At 38.4% G+C, this 17,488-nt stretch overlaps 1 protein-coding gene across 1 annotated transcript in view; it reads right to left on the bottom strand.

The window, feature by feature from the left end:
• OLFM3 (olfactomedin 3) overlaps window positions 1-7,536 on the bottom strand; it is a 48,568-nt gene extending 41,032 nt beyond the window's left edge. Inside the window, exon 1 of the mRNA XM_006162843.3 lies at window positions 7,326-7,536. Within this exon, the coding sequence (XP_006162905.1) occupies window positions 7,326-7,454 (129 nt within the window). The 5' untranslated portion in view covers window positions 7,455-7,536. The remainder of the gene's footprint in view (window positions 1-7,325) is intronic.
• Window positions 7,537-17,488: the final 9,952 nt, after the last annotated feature.

Below are 17,488 nucleotides of genomic sequence, written 5' to 3'. Positions count from 1 at the left end.
ACCTCTGAAGAAAATTCTAGCCCAACTTTTGAGGTGTCAACAAAATTCATGTTAACTGCACTAACAATCATTTATGGGGCTCCATCTATTACTTGGTAGTTTATATGTATTGTTTATTTATTAACATTCCAGAAGACTTATGTGCTCACAGAAGAGAGACAGAGAGAGAGAGAGTGAGCAAGCACCCCATGAGGCATGGTCTCATACAACACCTCTTTTTTTTTTTTTTTTGAAGAGGTTTTTTCTATAGGGCACGTGCACTTGCCAGACAGACAGAGAGAGACAGAGAGATAGAAAGCGAGAAATCACCCCCCCAGGGGGGATGGCCATGCCTCAATCCCTTCTCCTCCATTCTCCTCTCGGGATCTTGGGCACGCACGCATGCGAGCCCGGCATGAGTTTAAGCCACCAGGTCAGGGACTCCAACCACGGTCGACTACGTGGTAGTCCAGCGACATAGCCATTATACTAACTGCTGGCCCCACAATGCAGCTCTTTTATCCTCCCTTCTTTAGGGATTTTGGGCACACATGCACAAGTACAAAGGATGTATATTAAGCTGCTGGTCCAGGGCTTGAACTGTGCAGTCAGCCATGCTGTCATCCAGCTTCCTTATCCACCATGTCATGGGCCGGCCTTGTTATGTGTTATTGCTTTTAAATATCATAATGACCCCAAGGGCCAGGTGATGTTATTCTGCCCATTTTATAGGTGAGGACATTGAAACAGAGGCAGAAAGAAATTTGCCGAAGATCATCTAGGAAGTAGTCAAGAGAGCTGGATTTATACTCACAGTCTGACTTCAGTGCCTGAAGTTCAACCATCACACTAAACCAGTAAATTCAACCCCCCTTCAACATGAGGACAGTACAGGGATAGCATTGTCTGACCTAGTGTGAAGTCTAGTACTTGAACCCGGAGGGTACATATGGCTTATTACTACCCACAGCATTACCAATCACGGTGATTACTGATGGCAATTCTCTTTGAACCTTTGTGTTAATTAGAACTAAATGAACTATTTAGCAGTTTTTAATATTACAAAACTCATGAAATATTTAAGAATGCTCTAAATGAGAGAATTAAAATGATCATTTTAACAATTACATAGCAAGTACAAAATTTTTTCTTATAACTTAATTATAAAATTCGTTTTATAAACATAAGTCTGCTGTAGGAGAGTTCTCTAAAAACTTCAGGGGCTTTGTAAAGGGAAACAAGGACCCTGAGGTCTACGAGGTAAAGGTAAAAATAAATCAAAATATTACGTATTTTGACCAATTTTCTGCTTATAAAATGCTTTACCTTGTATTAGTTTCATTTCTTTGAACCAACTACTTTTATAAATAGTCAATATCTTATTTTACTTATGAAGAAACTGAAACTGAAACTTAAATGATGTAAACTTTTTTTCCCTTTCAGTTTATCCATTTAGCAAATGTCACACATGGTGGAACTTACACCAGTTTTCTTCAACTCTCAGCTCAGAGCTCTTTACCCTCATCCTCTGCAGATAAATGTAGATAGAGCAGATCATCCACATCCAGGTTCCAATAGCTATAAATAGCACTAGAGGAGACAGGCCCTCCTGCAGTCGATGGGAGGGAGATCCACCCCAGTAGCTAGAGGGCATTATCCAGACAGTAAGGAAATAGGTAACCGTGGCACCCTAGAGGAGCAGTTAGCAGTAAAGGTGCAGTAAGATGCAACTAGCTATTTCCATGGAAGGCAATGCAATCATTTCTCAGGATCCAAATGGCAGGTCAGGCAGAGGGACAGAATCCTAATCCTTTGAATAGATACAGATCAACTGATTGAACATTGCTAGATTTTACATTGTTGTTGTTTTTTAAGTTTATTTTTTCCATGAGAGAGAGTGACAAAGACAGAGACAGGGAGAAATAACCAGAGACAGAGAGAAGTACCCCCAAAAGGTCTTCATGCCACAATTCATTTCCAGCCTCAACCAGCCCAGATCTTGAGTTGGTAAGCTTGTACCTGGCATGTACAGCAAGGCCTCAGGATGAAAACGTGAGACCTTCTCATGTTGGTCCTGTTGATTACCACTGCACAGAGTAGTCCCTGAGTTTATGTTTTATGCTGAATTTCTGGGTATTTCATAAAAGTATAGACAGAAGTTAAAAGGAATAGGGATCTAGATAGGAAAAATAAAGCAAAAAGAAAAATTCCATTTATTAAAACCTACTTGATTTAGAGTGGTGATACCTGAGTGATGAAAATGCCTTATAAATTTTCTGTCTGAGGATAGGTTTGGGCCCAGAAAGAGAAATGGGGATTAGCATGCTAATAGCTTCAGCTGTGGAGAGAAGAGAAATGTGAAGACAGGATTTAGAGAGATGTTGACAGACCACGCTAAAGGAAGCTGTGTTCTGGAAGATGTGTTAATAAAGATGTCACTGCATTGCTTTTTTTTTTTTTCTTTTGTGCTATTAATTACATGAATACTTGGAACTGAAATAAGAAAGAGATATTCTTCACTCAAGGAAACCTTCAGGCTTTAATAAGAAAACAACTACATGAAGAACAATGATCAAAATGAAATAATCATCAACTTTCCATTGGTCATCTCTGTTTTTTTCCCATATATTATCCTGTGCTCCCATCTGACCTCTGCATAATGGGGGTTTCACTCCTTCATAGATAGCCCCTTCCACTGGCAGCAAGTTGAGGGGTTTCAGCTGATTTTTTTTCTATTAGTGTCCTTTGGCCCTACTTCTGCTTCAGGCATTTAAGCAAGAATAAATCTATTCTCCATGTGACAATTCTTCTGTAAGAAGACAATGATCACATTCTCTGTCCCTCTCATCATCTGCGTTCTGTTCTCTCATCCACCTCCTCTCCTTAATTTGCTCAGCTGTCCTATCATAAAACAGACATTGCCTGAGGATGTGGGGAAGAAAATCAATCAAATGCAAAGCACCAAAGTCAGATAAATTCACTGGGCACTAAAAACACATTGGTTAGGCCAGCATAAGACACTTAGAGGGTATGGACTGTCGTTTCAGGATATTTTTACTTATTTTATAGAGCTTTAAATTGGCCAACTCATCAAAGTTATCTATGAGGAGAAGTCGACTACACATCTGAAAATGTGGCAAAACAAGTGATGTTTGCCCATAGGTCCCTTCTGGGCCTCCTCCCACCACAGCGGTGGGGCGGATGATAGAACAGCTGGAATCTGCTGAATGTCCTCTGCTTTTTAATTGCTCTTTTCCGGGTTCTTCCCTGTGTGGAGTCCACAGCATGGGAGATTCCTCAGAAGCGCAACCTCAAGGGGAAGTTACTGTGCATCAGAGAAAAGTGCTTAGGGGGGACAGGGCTTTCTTTGAGCCAAAGCTTCCTCCCCTCAGTCACCAGCACTTCCAAAGACTCTTGGACCCAGTCAATAGATTAGAAAGAGGAAAAAAAAAATAGAAAAACACAGACAAGTAGAGGACAATGGAATGTTTTAAGAGTCTAAGGAAAACAGGATGAAGCGTATTCTCTATTAAGAAGCTGAGTTTAACTACTTGCTGATAAAAAATAGCCTAGACATTTAAACATTTCTTTCAGTTTTGGGACAATCAAATTTATACTGTCTATTCTATTCTGTTTCATAAGCACCTGCCATAAATAGATTTAATTGCTATTTAAGGATTCAAATCCTATATTTCTTGCTTTTCTTTTTTCAGGTCATTTGAAACTACCAGTCTAAAGAAAGACTTTGTTCATATTTGTGTAAAGCTGCATTTTTTTTAAATTTTTTTTTTGCCATCTGCGCTTTTTACAAACACTCCAAAACAACTTTTATGACCTACTTTGTGTATGTGGTACATACACAATTGCAGGCTCATCCCATTAGTACCATTTAAAATGAAAACAGAGAGAAAATTGAGATGAGCTGGCTTACTACTCATAGCGACACTTAACTGGGCCAGGGAACGGTTAGCCCTCCCCTCTAATGGAAGGGACTTGCCAGCCATCTATGTGGAAACAGCAGTAGAGGTCCCCTACGGAACTGAGAGGTAGCAGGAAGAATCACCTAGCCAGAAAGCTCCTTCCACAATGCCAAAAACGCAAACAAAGCCTCCTTTGCCACAATCCCTAACATGCCAAAAGAGAAGGTGTATTCTTATTTATTTATTCATTTTAAGAGAGTTTTTTACTATAGGGTGTGTGCATTCACTGAAGATACAGAGAGATAGAAAGAGAGAAATAATCCCCTGGGGAGATGCCCACACCACAATTCCCTTCTCCATTCTCTTCTCAGGATTTTGGGCACACACGCACACACACCCAGTGTGAGTTTTAAGTCGCTGAGTCTGGGACTCAATGTAGCTTTTCTCTGACTATGAGTTCAGGGAGATGAGGAAAGATAGTTCAAAAGATGGGACTGTTCATGTGTAGAAAAAAGAAAAATGTCCAGGGACATGAGCAATAACCTGAGAAGGGCAGAGAGAACCCAGTGGGTACCCGGGGTCAGGAAAGGCAAGGACTATCAAAGGAGCTGGTGAGTATAACAACGTCCTTGGTCGCGTTGTGGTCAAATGACTTGATTCTACACTTGACCATGCCCTTAGGCGGCTGTGCAAAATATGATTGGTCACTTACCCCTTTTGGGTCAGTCTCCCCATTTATGGAGTGAAGAGGTTGAATTCAATCAATTACGTTTCCTACTGAACTATTAGAGAGCTCTGAGGTTTCTGTGGAGATATCTTGATTTGAGCAGCGAGTTGATTGGGAAAGCAGTGGATGGTGAAAACCCCATAAATGCCTCACTCTACACATTTCCTGTATGACCCACAATCCAACAGAGTTTGAGTGTTGGATTTCTATTCCAAGTTTCTTCCATTAGATATTTTTCAGAACATATTTAGTTTGCCAAAAGAAAAAAGACACTAATGCTAGAAATAGTGTAACAAATCTGGCCTGGATGGTTTCTAAGTTTCTTTACACCATTCCTTCAATAATATTTTATGATCTTAAACTGAAAAATACAGATTCATTCATTCTTCTCCATAGGAATCCTAAGCTATGAGCAATCATCTTGAATAATGTAGAAAGGTGATAGACATTGTTCTTCTGTAAAGCATGCACACACAAGAAAGACTTTTGAGAACTAGTTTCTCCATTCCAGTGAGTACTATTTACTGATTTATTTCTAATGAGATATAGTGAAAACTTTCCTAAATGTTCTAGTGTTTTCATTTGTTTGTTTTGTAAAGACTGGACATCCAAAGTAAGCATTGGCTATGTCAGAACATATATAGACCTATAGCAGTGCTTTATATATTTTGATCAATAAATTCTCAATCAGAAAGTAAAGAGAATAATTTTGTTTCAAACTTAGAAGATAACTAGAAGTCATAAAAGAATAATGTATAATTTTGGAAATTTGATTCTCTTCAGTCAACAAAACTAGAAAATAACCAAATACACACACACACACACACACACTCACTCATATATATAAATAGATAACAAAGCCTCCTTTGCCACAATCCCTAACATGCCAAAAGAGAAGGCATTATGTAAATATATAAAAATATATATTTATAATATATGTAAATAGATATAAACACACCCACACACACACAAAAATACACTTCAGAGTCGAAGTGCCAAATTAAAAATACAGCACATTCGTTAGTTTTTTAGTTTAGATTAATTTTTTTGCAAGAGTTAATTCAATAATAAGGTTTTTGAAAACAATTGGGTACAAAATTTTGGCTCAGTAAATAATTAATAATGCAAAATATCTTTGTTTTTGTTTTGTAATTGTTTGTGAATAACATATCATCCTTTCTCTTTTTTTTAATGGAAAGGTTTTTTTTTGCTATAGGGTGGGTGTACTCGCCAGACCAACAGAGAGAGATGGAGACACAGAAGATGAGAAATCACACACACACACACACACACACACACACACCTGGGGGGATTGCCTATGCTGCAATCCTTTCTCCTCCATTCTCCTCTTGGGATCTTGGGCATGCATGCACACGCACCCGGCATGAGTTTTAAGCCACAGGGTACAGGACTCGAACCGTGGTCAACTACATGGGAGTCCAGCTACAGAGCCATTACGCTAACTGCTGGTCCCTCATCCTTTCTTTGTAACTATAAATCCCTTTTAGTTTCCTCCTTCCAGGCCTCAGTACATAGGTATGGAAGAGAATCTTCTCAATAATGGAGGCAGCCAGATACCACGTATGGCTCAAAGGAGGTAAAAATGTAAAACCAGGTCAAAGCACGCCTCACATGTGTTCTGCTCTTGTTGGAAGCACTGGAGATTCTGACAAATTCTGTAATTAATTTAGTTTGACTATACTCAGCTAATTACACATTGATTGATAGATCAATTATCAGTAATCAGTTCATATACTTCTTGAAAATGGAGGGTTACTTTTTTCTTATTCACTGGAGTAAGTAATCCAATTCAAGGTAATAAAACCCCAAATCTTAATTGTCTCTGTACCTTTTATTCAATAGCAAGAAAATTGTTTTTCCAGGACAATCCTTTTATTTGAATTTTTACATTTTTATTTGAAGAATCCATTGTTTTCATTTTTTTCTTTTTGAAAAGGTTCAATGTTTCTAACCAAATCTTGTTTCAAACTATCGGAAAAGACTTAGAATATGGGGAGAATTTAAAAGCTATTCATTTTAGGTGAAGCAAAACTACAAGAGATAGACTTATGATAAAAAAGTTGTAATAAAATATTAAATAGTACATGAAGATGTTTTTATTAAGTTTTCTATTCTCATGTTTTTAGCTCTCTTGAAGATCTTTTTGTCAGACTTTAAATTGCTGAGTTTTAAATTCATTTATGTTTAAAAGATGTTAGTTTCTATGACTGAATTCATTACAAAGAGTCACAGGCATTGCATTCCAAGAAAGAAACTGCTGTAGTAAAGCCCGGCTAGATAGAACACACTTTATGGCTTACTCTGTAGGAAAAAATTATGGGGATTTCACAGATGTCAAAGGAAGTAAACAGTGAGAAACAAAACATATTTCTTTAAGAATCCTTTCAAACCTCAGTGAGCATAGTTTAATTAAAGCTTTTCATTCTTAAGAATTTAATGAGTCTAATGTTCCCTTTTAGGGCTTATTTCTCAAGCAATTCATTTTTTGATGTAACTTCAAAGTGTTCATAAATTAATGAATATCTATGACTAAAGTCACCACATACATATCATATCTTTGAAGCCAACCTGTGATAGAAAAGCACAAGCCCAGCCTTTGCAATTTATCAAATAAAGCCCCTCTGGTTTAAGGTACTTACTTCCCAAGATGGCCAAACCCACCCACCGGAGTGACTTACTAAGGTATCTGGCGTCGACAGCCTCGTGGCGTTCAGTCCTACCAGGGATGGGAGAGTTTGGGACATCCAGTTTGAGATCATTGCCATGGTACTAAGCACAGCGCCAAGCTTCAGCAGTGGAGGACTCATTGCTGTGGAGCTAATGAGTTTTCATAGTGACTGATTAGGATCCCGGTTCTGGGCTGGCAGCGGGAGGCGTGACTGCAGCAGTCACTTCTACAGCATGAAAAGAGATCAACTTCCCTAGCTCTAATCACCCAGCAAAGCTTACAGAACCTCCTTCCCCCACCTAATGGGAAGTGCCCTGCCCTTCCTTTTCCTCCCTATCTGGACACTTTGCTGGATCATCAAACAAAATATTCTTGATAAGGCTTGCTTGGTAATTATCAGAGCTGAGGTTGAAGGGAGGGGGAAATAGGAGCTCTTCCAGTTCCACAATAGTTAGTTACCATCAACAGAGCATTTCCTCTGGGATTTGTGTAAGTATCATCAGCTGCTCTTTATCCTTCATAAAAAATACACCTTTATGTGGAAGTCTGCCAAAGTGCACATTTCAAACCCCAAACTTAATATCTACAGATTTCTCTGAGAAGGACAGAGTGCTTTTTGGAAGAGCATAAAAACAAAGTGTGCAAATAATTTCCAACAAGATCAGAGATTGAGTTTAGGAGATAATTTCTCGAAGCTGTAACCTAAAATCAGCCCCATTGCTGTAAAAATGAAGTCAAAGATTAATGGCTACAGCCCGAGGTGAGTATTGCCTTTAGGCACCTCTGAAAAGACAGAACAGGCAGCCTTGCAGAAGAACTTATGTTATAGAAATGTGTTGCTTCCGGTTTTACTTTGGAGAAGGAATGCTTTGCTTCAGAGGTGCTCAGTCACGGCAAACTCAGTTAACTCTATTTTCACCTTGTGAAGAGTGACAGCCCGATACTGAAAGTCAGTGTCCTGCGAGAACGTGTGATTTTTTTTTTTTTTAAAGCCACAGGACTTGGACTCAGGAAAGGTGAGGGATTAGTTTTGTGCTTCTCTAGTTAGTGGTGTGGACTAGCCAGTGACTTAATATTCCTTGATTTCAGTATTTTCTATAATATATGGAGGTTGGATTCCATGCTCTCTAAGGCCCTTTCCAGCTCTAAAATTCAATGATGTGTTTATTAGTGCATCATGGGCAAATGTGGTATATTGAATCCAGGGCTTATGGGTAATTTTATATATATATATATATATACATTTACAAATACTACAAATTGCCCACATCCAAGTCTCTAGTATCAAATGAAATAAATCAGATGCCATTGTCTTGTGCAATATGTTTTAAAATAAAAATAGAGAGAGAAGACAGGAAGGGAAATGTGACTGAATGAAAATGAAATGAAAAGGAATCCATTACAAAAAGAAAAATATTGTTTTGATTCCTTAAGAGAATTCTGGAATCATTTGTATCTGGAACTTGCAGTCAAAGAAATATATTTTTCTTAAACAGCATTGGCAGGAGAAGTAAAAAAATATTGATAATGCAATATCAATAAAAAAAGAGATACATATTTATAGTATGTGTGTGCTCTTTATTCTCAAACACAGCTTTAAACTGAGAGGGATGCTAAGGCACTCCTCAAATTTTTCTTGCATCTGATGACTTAGGATCTAGGTTATATCTAGGTTATATTTTTCCCTTTAAAATACATATAAATGATTTCAGCTGACCCCTGTTTTTTAGCCAGTGCTCAGAAACCAAATATTGTTTCTTTTACCTTCTAAACATTACACTACATGAGAAACCAATAAGAATAAAAACATAATACTTTTTGTATTAAACTTGGCAGTTAACAGAGCAGTCACAGTAAGGATTGTGGAAGTTTACATTCATATTACCATGAGGTAATGACACAAACTAAAGTGGATTTACTTATTATCTAAATGTTTGAAAAATTCACTCAGAACTCTACCTGACTTTAATAAAGGAGAGGGCATCTTTTTCAAGAGTTTAATTTTCAAAATTGAAAATTAATATACATGCAATTACTGGATAATTTAATAAGCAATGTGGCAGATGGTAATTATACTTATTAATGAACTATCAATCAACAAAGTAATAGCACCTTTAGAATATAGGATTAACCATCAGAGGAAAACAATGTTCTTATTCACAAATTAAATAGAATGGAAGAGATAAAGAAAAACAATACAAATGCAATACTTTGTGCAATTTCTCAGAGATGCAAAAAACGACATGAAAAAACTGAAATAAAACAATGACGAAAGTGTACAATTCAGTGATGTTTATGAGCAACATAAAAATTTAAACGTGTTGCTTTTAGAACAGGTTTAAATGGCACACATTGAAGCAGAAAAGCTCAAATTATAATGATTATTAGTTGTGGGAAATAAAAATAACTACCATGTGCGGAGAGCTAATAGTTTGTAGAATTCTCATCATCTACTGAAGTAATTGCTATTTTAAAAGTTGAGTCCTGGTTTGCAGAAGGGGGAGGGTTTGATTCTGCATAGAAGTAGCAGCCTGTCTTCAGGGCAGGAGGCCCAGAGCTGGCAGGATTTGCACAAGGGTAGCTTGAGTGGGAATAAAACAAGTGACAGGAGAAGCAGTCTGAAATATTGGCTGTGACCAGCTCCAAGGCCTTCAGGGCCACTCAAAGGTGTTTGGACTTTATTCTGTATATGTAATTCAAGGACTTAAAGCAAAGCAGTGAGGTCTTTAGTTTTATGTCACAGATTATTACTGTGGAATTTTTTTTTTTTTTTTGAGAGGTTTTCGCTATAGGGCGCATGTGCTCACCAGAAAGACAGAGAGAGATAGAGAGATAGAAAGCGAGAAATCACCCCCCAGGGGGGATGGCCACACCGCAATCCATTCTCCTCTTGGGATCTTGGGCACGCATGCACACGTGCCCAGTGTGAGTTTAAGCGGCAGGGTTGGGAACGCAAACCGCGGTCGACTACATGGGAGTCCAGAGACATAGCCATTACGCTAACTGCTGGTCCCTATTACTGTGGATTTTTATGATGCAGAAGAGATAGGTGGAGGCTGAAGGGAAAATAAAACAAATCAGAGGTGGGAAGTTCAGTGAGAAGTATATGTTCACAGTTTAGGCAAGAGATGATGAAGTCAGTAGGATTCAAACAGATGGATTCCATAAAAGTTCATGGGAGAGTTGGAAGCCCTTTGTGGCTGCATGGAAGTGAAAAGTGAGGAAGAAGAAGTTATCTGGGGGAACTTCTGGCTTTGGTGTTGAGTGTCATCCATTTGGATTAAAAATACAGGCAGGAATAGGATGTTACGGAGTGATAGAGTTTATTGTCACAGACCTGATGAGTAACCTGTGATACAGAGGGTCAAAGGATGGCAATGTACTCATATCTGGAATTTAGAAAAGAGTTAATTTTCCTAGGTCACACAACCTTAATAGCCTACTGAAAATAATGTGTCCTCTATAGATGACCAAAAAAATGCTTAATTTAGAAACACACAGTCTTAAAACTACCAAAGGTTTTATTAGACTTTAGCTCAAATTAATTACCTATATACTCCTTTTTAAAAATACCTAGCAAAAACCTCTACCACTAGTAAATAGTGAACATATTAATGTCTAGTAATCTCTTGGAAAAATGTGACCTTACTATACCCTTATTTTCTTTTTAGACTCTCGTAGTAGATCAATAACTATAAAACCTACAACTGTGCATTATTGCTCTTGGAATGCTGGAAGATATTGATTAATATATTTATTGTTTAGATTTTTTTAGGTAGCCTGACTTTTTATTACCAAGGGAGTATTTTATGACAGAACCATATAGTAAATAATTAAGAAGCAAATAAATATTGAGCTAGAAAGATGCATAGGTTTATATAGTATTGACATGTTCTGTCATGGACTTTCAGTTTCTCCTTGATTTGTATCTGTATCACAAAAATTTAATGTTGCTTTAGTGTTTATCATATAGCTCCTACATTTGGGAGCTACTTGTATGGTTGGTGTAGATGAGTTCCTGGAGAAGACTGGATCCCTAAAAGAACAGCCTGGGCAGATATGAGAATTAAAAATACATAAATACATACAAAAAAACCATGCAGGCCACCTAAAACATGATGCAAAATAACCAGTTCATGAGATATTCATTGCCCCAAAGTTTGATTTTAGGCAAATAACAAGAGAGACTGAGATGACTTACTAAACAGTAGACAGTTGTAAAAGGACTAGTCTATATATGCCTTCATCTACTAATTTATAACAAATTTTAATTTTAAGAGTGGTTTGAGGCAGAAAGACAAAATGGTTTATTAGATGTAGTTGCAAAGATATGATTATAAGGGCTAAAGGAATTGTTGAGGAAGAAGGAGGAGGTAGAAGAAGAGGAAAAAGAAGAGAAGGTGGGTAATTGGGTACAATCTTGCAAGATGAACTGTGTTGATTGGTTAAAAGAACAGTTAAATCAGAGGGACCTCTAGAAAAACAAGTGGGCTCCATTAACAAGTAAAGTGGAAAAAGTAGGAAGAGTAGCGAAATATGTAAGAGACGGGAGACATTATTGAAATAATTTGGAGAATGCTGTCTATCACAGTTGGTGTGTCTGTGAGCATGGCCAAGTAAAGAAACAGCTCTTCTTCCCTATACTGGGGCACCTCAGGGCCCTTTAGAGGGTAGTCTCCAGATTCTTCTACAAGTGAGGTGATATTCACCAAGTTCACCTTCCTGAGTCCATTTTCTCATCTGTAAAATGGAATAAAAGTACCCATGTTGAATGGTTATTTTTATTTTTATTTTTTTAGAGAGATTTTTGCTATAGGATGTGCTTGCCAGAGAGACAGATTGAAAGTGAGAAATCAACTCCTGGGGGGATGGACACACCCCAGTCCTTTCTCCTCCATTCTTCTCCACAGATCTTGGGCATGAATTGCACACGTGCCTGGCATGAGTTTTAAGCTGCCAGGTCTAGGACTCAAACCATGGACAACTTTGTGGGAGTCCAGCGATGTAACCATCACACTACCTGCTGCTTCCCGTGAATGCTTATTTTAAAGACTGAATGAAAGAATGTATTATGTTATCAGGAAAGTCATGACATATTTTACATAGAAAAAACAGTATTTCAAAGTGCTTGTAACGTGTCAGATGCTCAGTAAATGGCAGTCTTATCTTTGGTAAGAAATGCCATAATTGAGACAGACCAAAAAGAGTATGTCACTGAAAGAACAATTAGCCCTTGGAGAAGGGGTAAGTTTTATGACACGCTGTCTTGCAATTCGATGATTGTGGGGAAAGACAATAATACAATTTTGCTGGCTGTCACCATGTCACTCTGGGCCTCTGGTGCTGATTTTTTTAACTCAAAGTAGAGGAAAAGAACAGACTGATATTTTTGTTTCCTCCTTCACTGAGAAGTCAAAGCAATTACAAAAGAACTTTCATCAGGTCCCACTACCATATATAACTACCAACCTTGCCTGTGCCCACATACTCTACCTTCTGTCCTGTAGCACAAATTGTCTCTGTTCTCGATAAGGTGGACCTGTCCTGTGCACTAGATCAGTACCTTTTAGACTTCTATGCAGGAGAATTATCTTCAAGCTGGTAAAGATCTACAGTCTGAGGTCCCACATAGACTGATTTAGTTCTCCCATAGGGTCAAGTGATGAGCATTTCTAACAACCTCACAGGTATTGTGAATGCTGCCATTCCTGGTTCAGTCTCTGAGTAGATTGTCTTATATTTCATCCATCTCATCCAACCGAAGACAATTATGTTGATTCTTTTCTCTTTCCAACATTAATACGTTTTCCATCTTTAATAGAGCATTCCCAGCAGCATGCAAACATCTCCTATTTACTATTTTAAGGACAAAGAAAACTTTCTTGTTTTCATCTTCTCTCCAACAATTCCCTCATTTCCCATCTTTTCTTTACAGCATAGTTTCTTGAAAAAGTTGTCTATATTCACCATCTTCAATTCCCCCATTTTTCTTTGGAGTTTATTTATTTATGTCTAATGAGGGAGAGAGAGAAATGGAGAGGAGACAAAGAAGGAGAGAGACAGGCAACCCCCCCCCAAAAAAAAAGAAAACCAGGGTCCTCATGCTATGATCCAGTCCCACCTCCAGCCAACCAGGATTCAAAGGGAGACCTGAGGGAGAGAAACCAGAACCTTCACACAGGACTTCAGCATCCTAGAGCATTGGGTTACAACTGCGCCATTACAGATATCCAATATCCCTTAATCAGATTTTTGTCTGTTTCTCCATCCCACAGGTACTGCTTTTATAAAGGCTACCAATGACCACTGCTTTGCTAAATCTAGCAGTCAATTCTTAGTCCTCAACTTTCTTGACCTATGAGCAGCATTCATTCGAGAGTTTTATTTTGTTCCCCTTGAAATAATTTTTCCATGTGGCTTCCAGGAAGTCACACTCACCTACTTTTCTTCCAACTTTCTGACCTCTCTTTCTCAGTCTCTTTTGTTGATTCTTCCTCATCTATATGCTAATGACTCCCAAATTTATTTCTTCCTTGCAGACTTCTCCTATCAATTCAGACCTGCATATTCAATTATCTACTTGACATCTCCACTTCGATGTTTAATAGACATCTTAAATTGAACACGTTAAAAATGAGCTCCTGATATGGCTCCCCTGCTCACAGCAATGATAATAAAACAAAACCAGCTAACCCAAATAAATAAACAAAAATTCACACATATTTAGCCATTCTTGCAATCTTCCCCATTTAATTAATTGGCAGTTCAGTGGTTAGGTTGCTTATGTCAGAAAGTTAGGTTTCAACCTCAAACCCCGCCCCCCCACATCTCTTTTTCTATTCCCTCAGCAAATCTTCGAGTCCCTACTTTCAAAACAGCCAGTGTTCCTCTATTTTACACTATCTCCTCTGTCACCATGCTGATCCAAGCCACCATCCTGTCTCCTCTGGATTAGTACAAAGGCTACCACTTACTGACCTTGTACCATTTCAGTCCCTTTTTAACCACCCCAATCAAAATTACTCTGTAAAAGTATGAGTCAGATTATGTTATTCCTCTGCTTAAAAGTCTTTTATAGATTCTTATCGCATACATGGTAAAAGTAAAAAAGTTTAACTTGAACTATGAAGTTCTACATAATATGACCTCTTCTTATCTCTCTGACTTAATTTTGTAAAACTCTTCCCTTTACTTAGTCTGCTGGAACTACACTTGTTAATCCTCAGAGATGCAAAGTAGTCTTCCACCTCAAGGCCTTTGCACTTGATCTTCTCTGTTGGAAAGCCAAAATCCAAAATAACTTCTCACTTCCTTTTTGTTTTTAATGTGTGTGTGTATGTGCACACGTGTGTATTTGTTTATGCTTTTGCTTTAGAATGTGTGTGCACATTGGAGAAAGTCAGAGAGAGGGAAAGTGAGAAATCATCCCAGAGGAAGGATGGCCATTCTGCAGTCTCTTCTCATTCATTCTCCTCTCAGAAATTTGGGTATGCACACTTATGCAACCAGAGTGTTTTTCAAGCTACTGAGTCTGAGTTCGAACCCCAGAATTGGTTATGTGGGATCCAGCTCCTTAACCACCAGGCTACCTACTGGTGCTTCTCATAAGATCTTTGCTGATCACACCATCTAAAGTTTCTACTCTTCTCATCTCATTGCTTCATATTGTCTTTGATTTCTTTACTTTTTCTCTTTAGAACTGTTAATAACATATGTGATGGTTAGTTTTCTATGTCAACTTGTTTGAACTAAGGAATACTTAGAAACCTTATGAAGCATTATTCTGGGTATGTCTGAAGGAGTGTTCTAGATAAAATTAACATGCAAATTTGAGTAGATTTGACATGGAAGACCTGCCTTCAATGTAGGTGGACAAGATTCAATCATCAAGGGACTCAGAGATAATAAATACAGAAGACCAATGGGTCTGTTTGGAGAGAGAGCAGGAGAGTCAACTTTTGTTGCCTGGACATCAGAACACAGGGCTCACCTGCCTTCAATTCCAGGAATTACAGTGGGGTATTTCCCCTCTCCACAACTACCCCAGATTATCAGACTCCAGCCTCAAACAGTGAGTTACATCATCAGCTTCTCTGCCTCTGAGACCTTTGGATTTGAATTGATCCATGCTACCAGAATTCAAGATCTCTAGCTTACAGACATCCTGCTGTGAGACTTCTCAGCTGTCAAAAGTATATGAGTTGATTCCCCAATAAATCTCATCTAATCTAAACCTACCCTATTGATTTTTGTCTCCCTGGAGAATGCTAAATAATAAACATGCACATATTTTATTTTTTGTCTCATTTATTTATTGTCTCATTCTGTTTTCTCCACTAGAAATCAAGCTCCAGGAAGGCACAAGTATTGTCTGTTTTATTCACTGGGAGTATTCTCAGTGCCTAGGAGAGTGCTAGCACCTAGTAGTTCTACATGCATGTTTATTAAATGATTGAGCAAATGAATATATTGTTATTTAGTTGCTGGCTAGCTACCGGTTTTAAACAGGAAATTATTTTTTGTGTGAATTTATGATAGAGACTCTTCTTGCAAAGCCCATCAGAGAAATATTTTCAAGTATTGCATTTTGTATGTAAGTATTTATGTGTGCATGATGGACATACATCCGGGTCATAAGTAGTATAAATCATTGAAACTTCATGTTTATGTTTATAGTTACAAATGTGCTTTTCCTTTCAATTTTCAGATTTTTTTGAGAGATTTTTGCTATAGGGCATGTGCACTTGCCAGAGAGACAGAGAGGCAGAAAGCGAGAAATCACCCTCCCCCCCAGGGGGGGATAGCCATGCTGCAATCCCGTCTCTTCCTTTCTCTCGGGATCTTGGGCAGGCACACACATGCTCTCGATATGAAGTTTAAGCCACTGGGGCTGGGAAGCGAACTTCAGTTGACTACATGGAAGTCCAATGATATAATAATCACATGATCTGCTGGTTCCCCTATTTTCAGATTTTAAATGCAATCACTTTTGGTGTAAGCTAAGAAGTACTGGCTCTGACTTTTGTTCTGTCATCCTTTGATAAGCCTTAAGGGTCATTGGAACCTTAAATAAATATGGAAGGAATTTTCTCTTCTGTTCACTTTTGGTTAATCTAAAAGAATAGGGAAGGTATAAAAGACTGTAGGCTATGGAAAGAATGAGTTGTTTGTTTGTTTGATTTTTAAAATTTTGCCAGAGGGAGCATGTGTGCTCACCAGATAAAGAGAAAAAGTGAGAAAGCACCCCCAGTAGGGAATAGTTACACTGCAATCCTTCTCCATTTCTCCCTCCTTTTGGAATTTTGGGCATGGACAGACATGTGGAGTGTTTTTCAAGCCTCCAGGTTTGGGGCTTGAACTGCACCATCAGCCATGTGGGATCCAGCTGCCTTAAGTAACATGCTGGTTGGCCCAAGGATGAATTTTTTAAAATAAATTTCACTGTCTATATGCAGATCAAAATTCCTTAAAGGAACCAGCAGTAGCGTAATGGCTATGTCGCTGGACTCCCACGTAGTCGACCGTGGTTCATGTCCCGGACCGGGTGGCTTAAAACTCACGCTGGGCGCGTGTGTGTGTGTGTGTCCAAGATCCCGAGAGGAGAATGGAGGAGAAGGGATTGATTGCAGTGTGGCCATCCCCCTGGGGGGTGATTTCTTGCTTTCTGTCTCTATGTCTCTCTCTGTCTGTCTGGCAAGCGCACGTGCCCTATAGCGAAAACCTCTCAAAAAAAAAAAATTCCTTGTTACATAACGTCAACATATATAATAATTTTAAAAATAAAAGGCAGATTTTTAAAAAGTGAATTAGAGAAGATAGCGCTCTGATGGTCCATTCATCTAACTTTCCTTCCATTTGGACTTCAGCAATCAATTAAGTACTGCTTGTAACTCGTAGAATCCAATGCTTTGCCGTTCTTGCCTTGAGGTTTCAGCGTTGTCTTAAAAGTGCTCACTAATGAAAGAATGAATTTAGAATGAAGAACATTAGCAAAGTTCTTTAAAGGAGGGATTTCTGTCTTCTCATCTCTGCCTTCATCTGTGAAGCTGACTGAGACTTTAGAAGCCCGGGGGATCCTCTGTTGGCAGCTGTTGTTGCTACTTCAAAGGAGAAAAAATGGATGTGTGTGGGAGGAATATATTCAGGGCAAACATTTTTTTTTAATTTCCCCTT

The sequence above is a fragment of the Tupaia chinensis genome, unplaced genomic scaffold, assembly GCF_000334495.1.
Source record: "Tupaia chinensis unplaced genomic scaffold, TupChi_1.0 Scaffold140874_1, whole genome shotgun sequence".
NCBI lineage: Eukaryota > Metazoa > Chordata > Mammalia > Scandentia > Tupaiidae > Tupaia > Tupaia belangeri.
The sequence above is the reverse complement of the archived record's forward strand: the minus strand, read 5'-3'. Positions and strand labels throughout refer to the sequence as shown.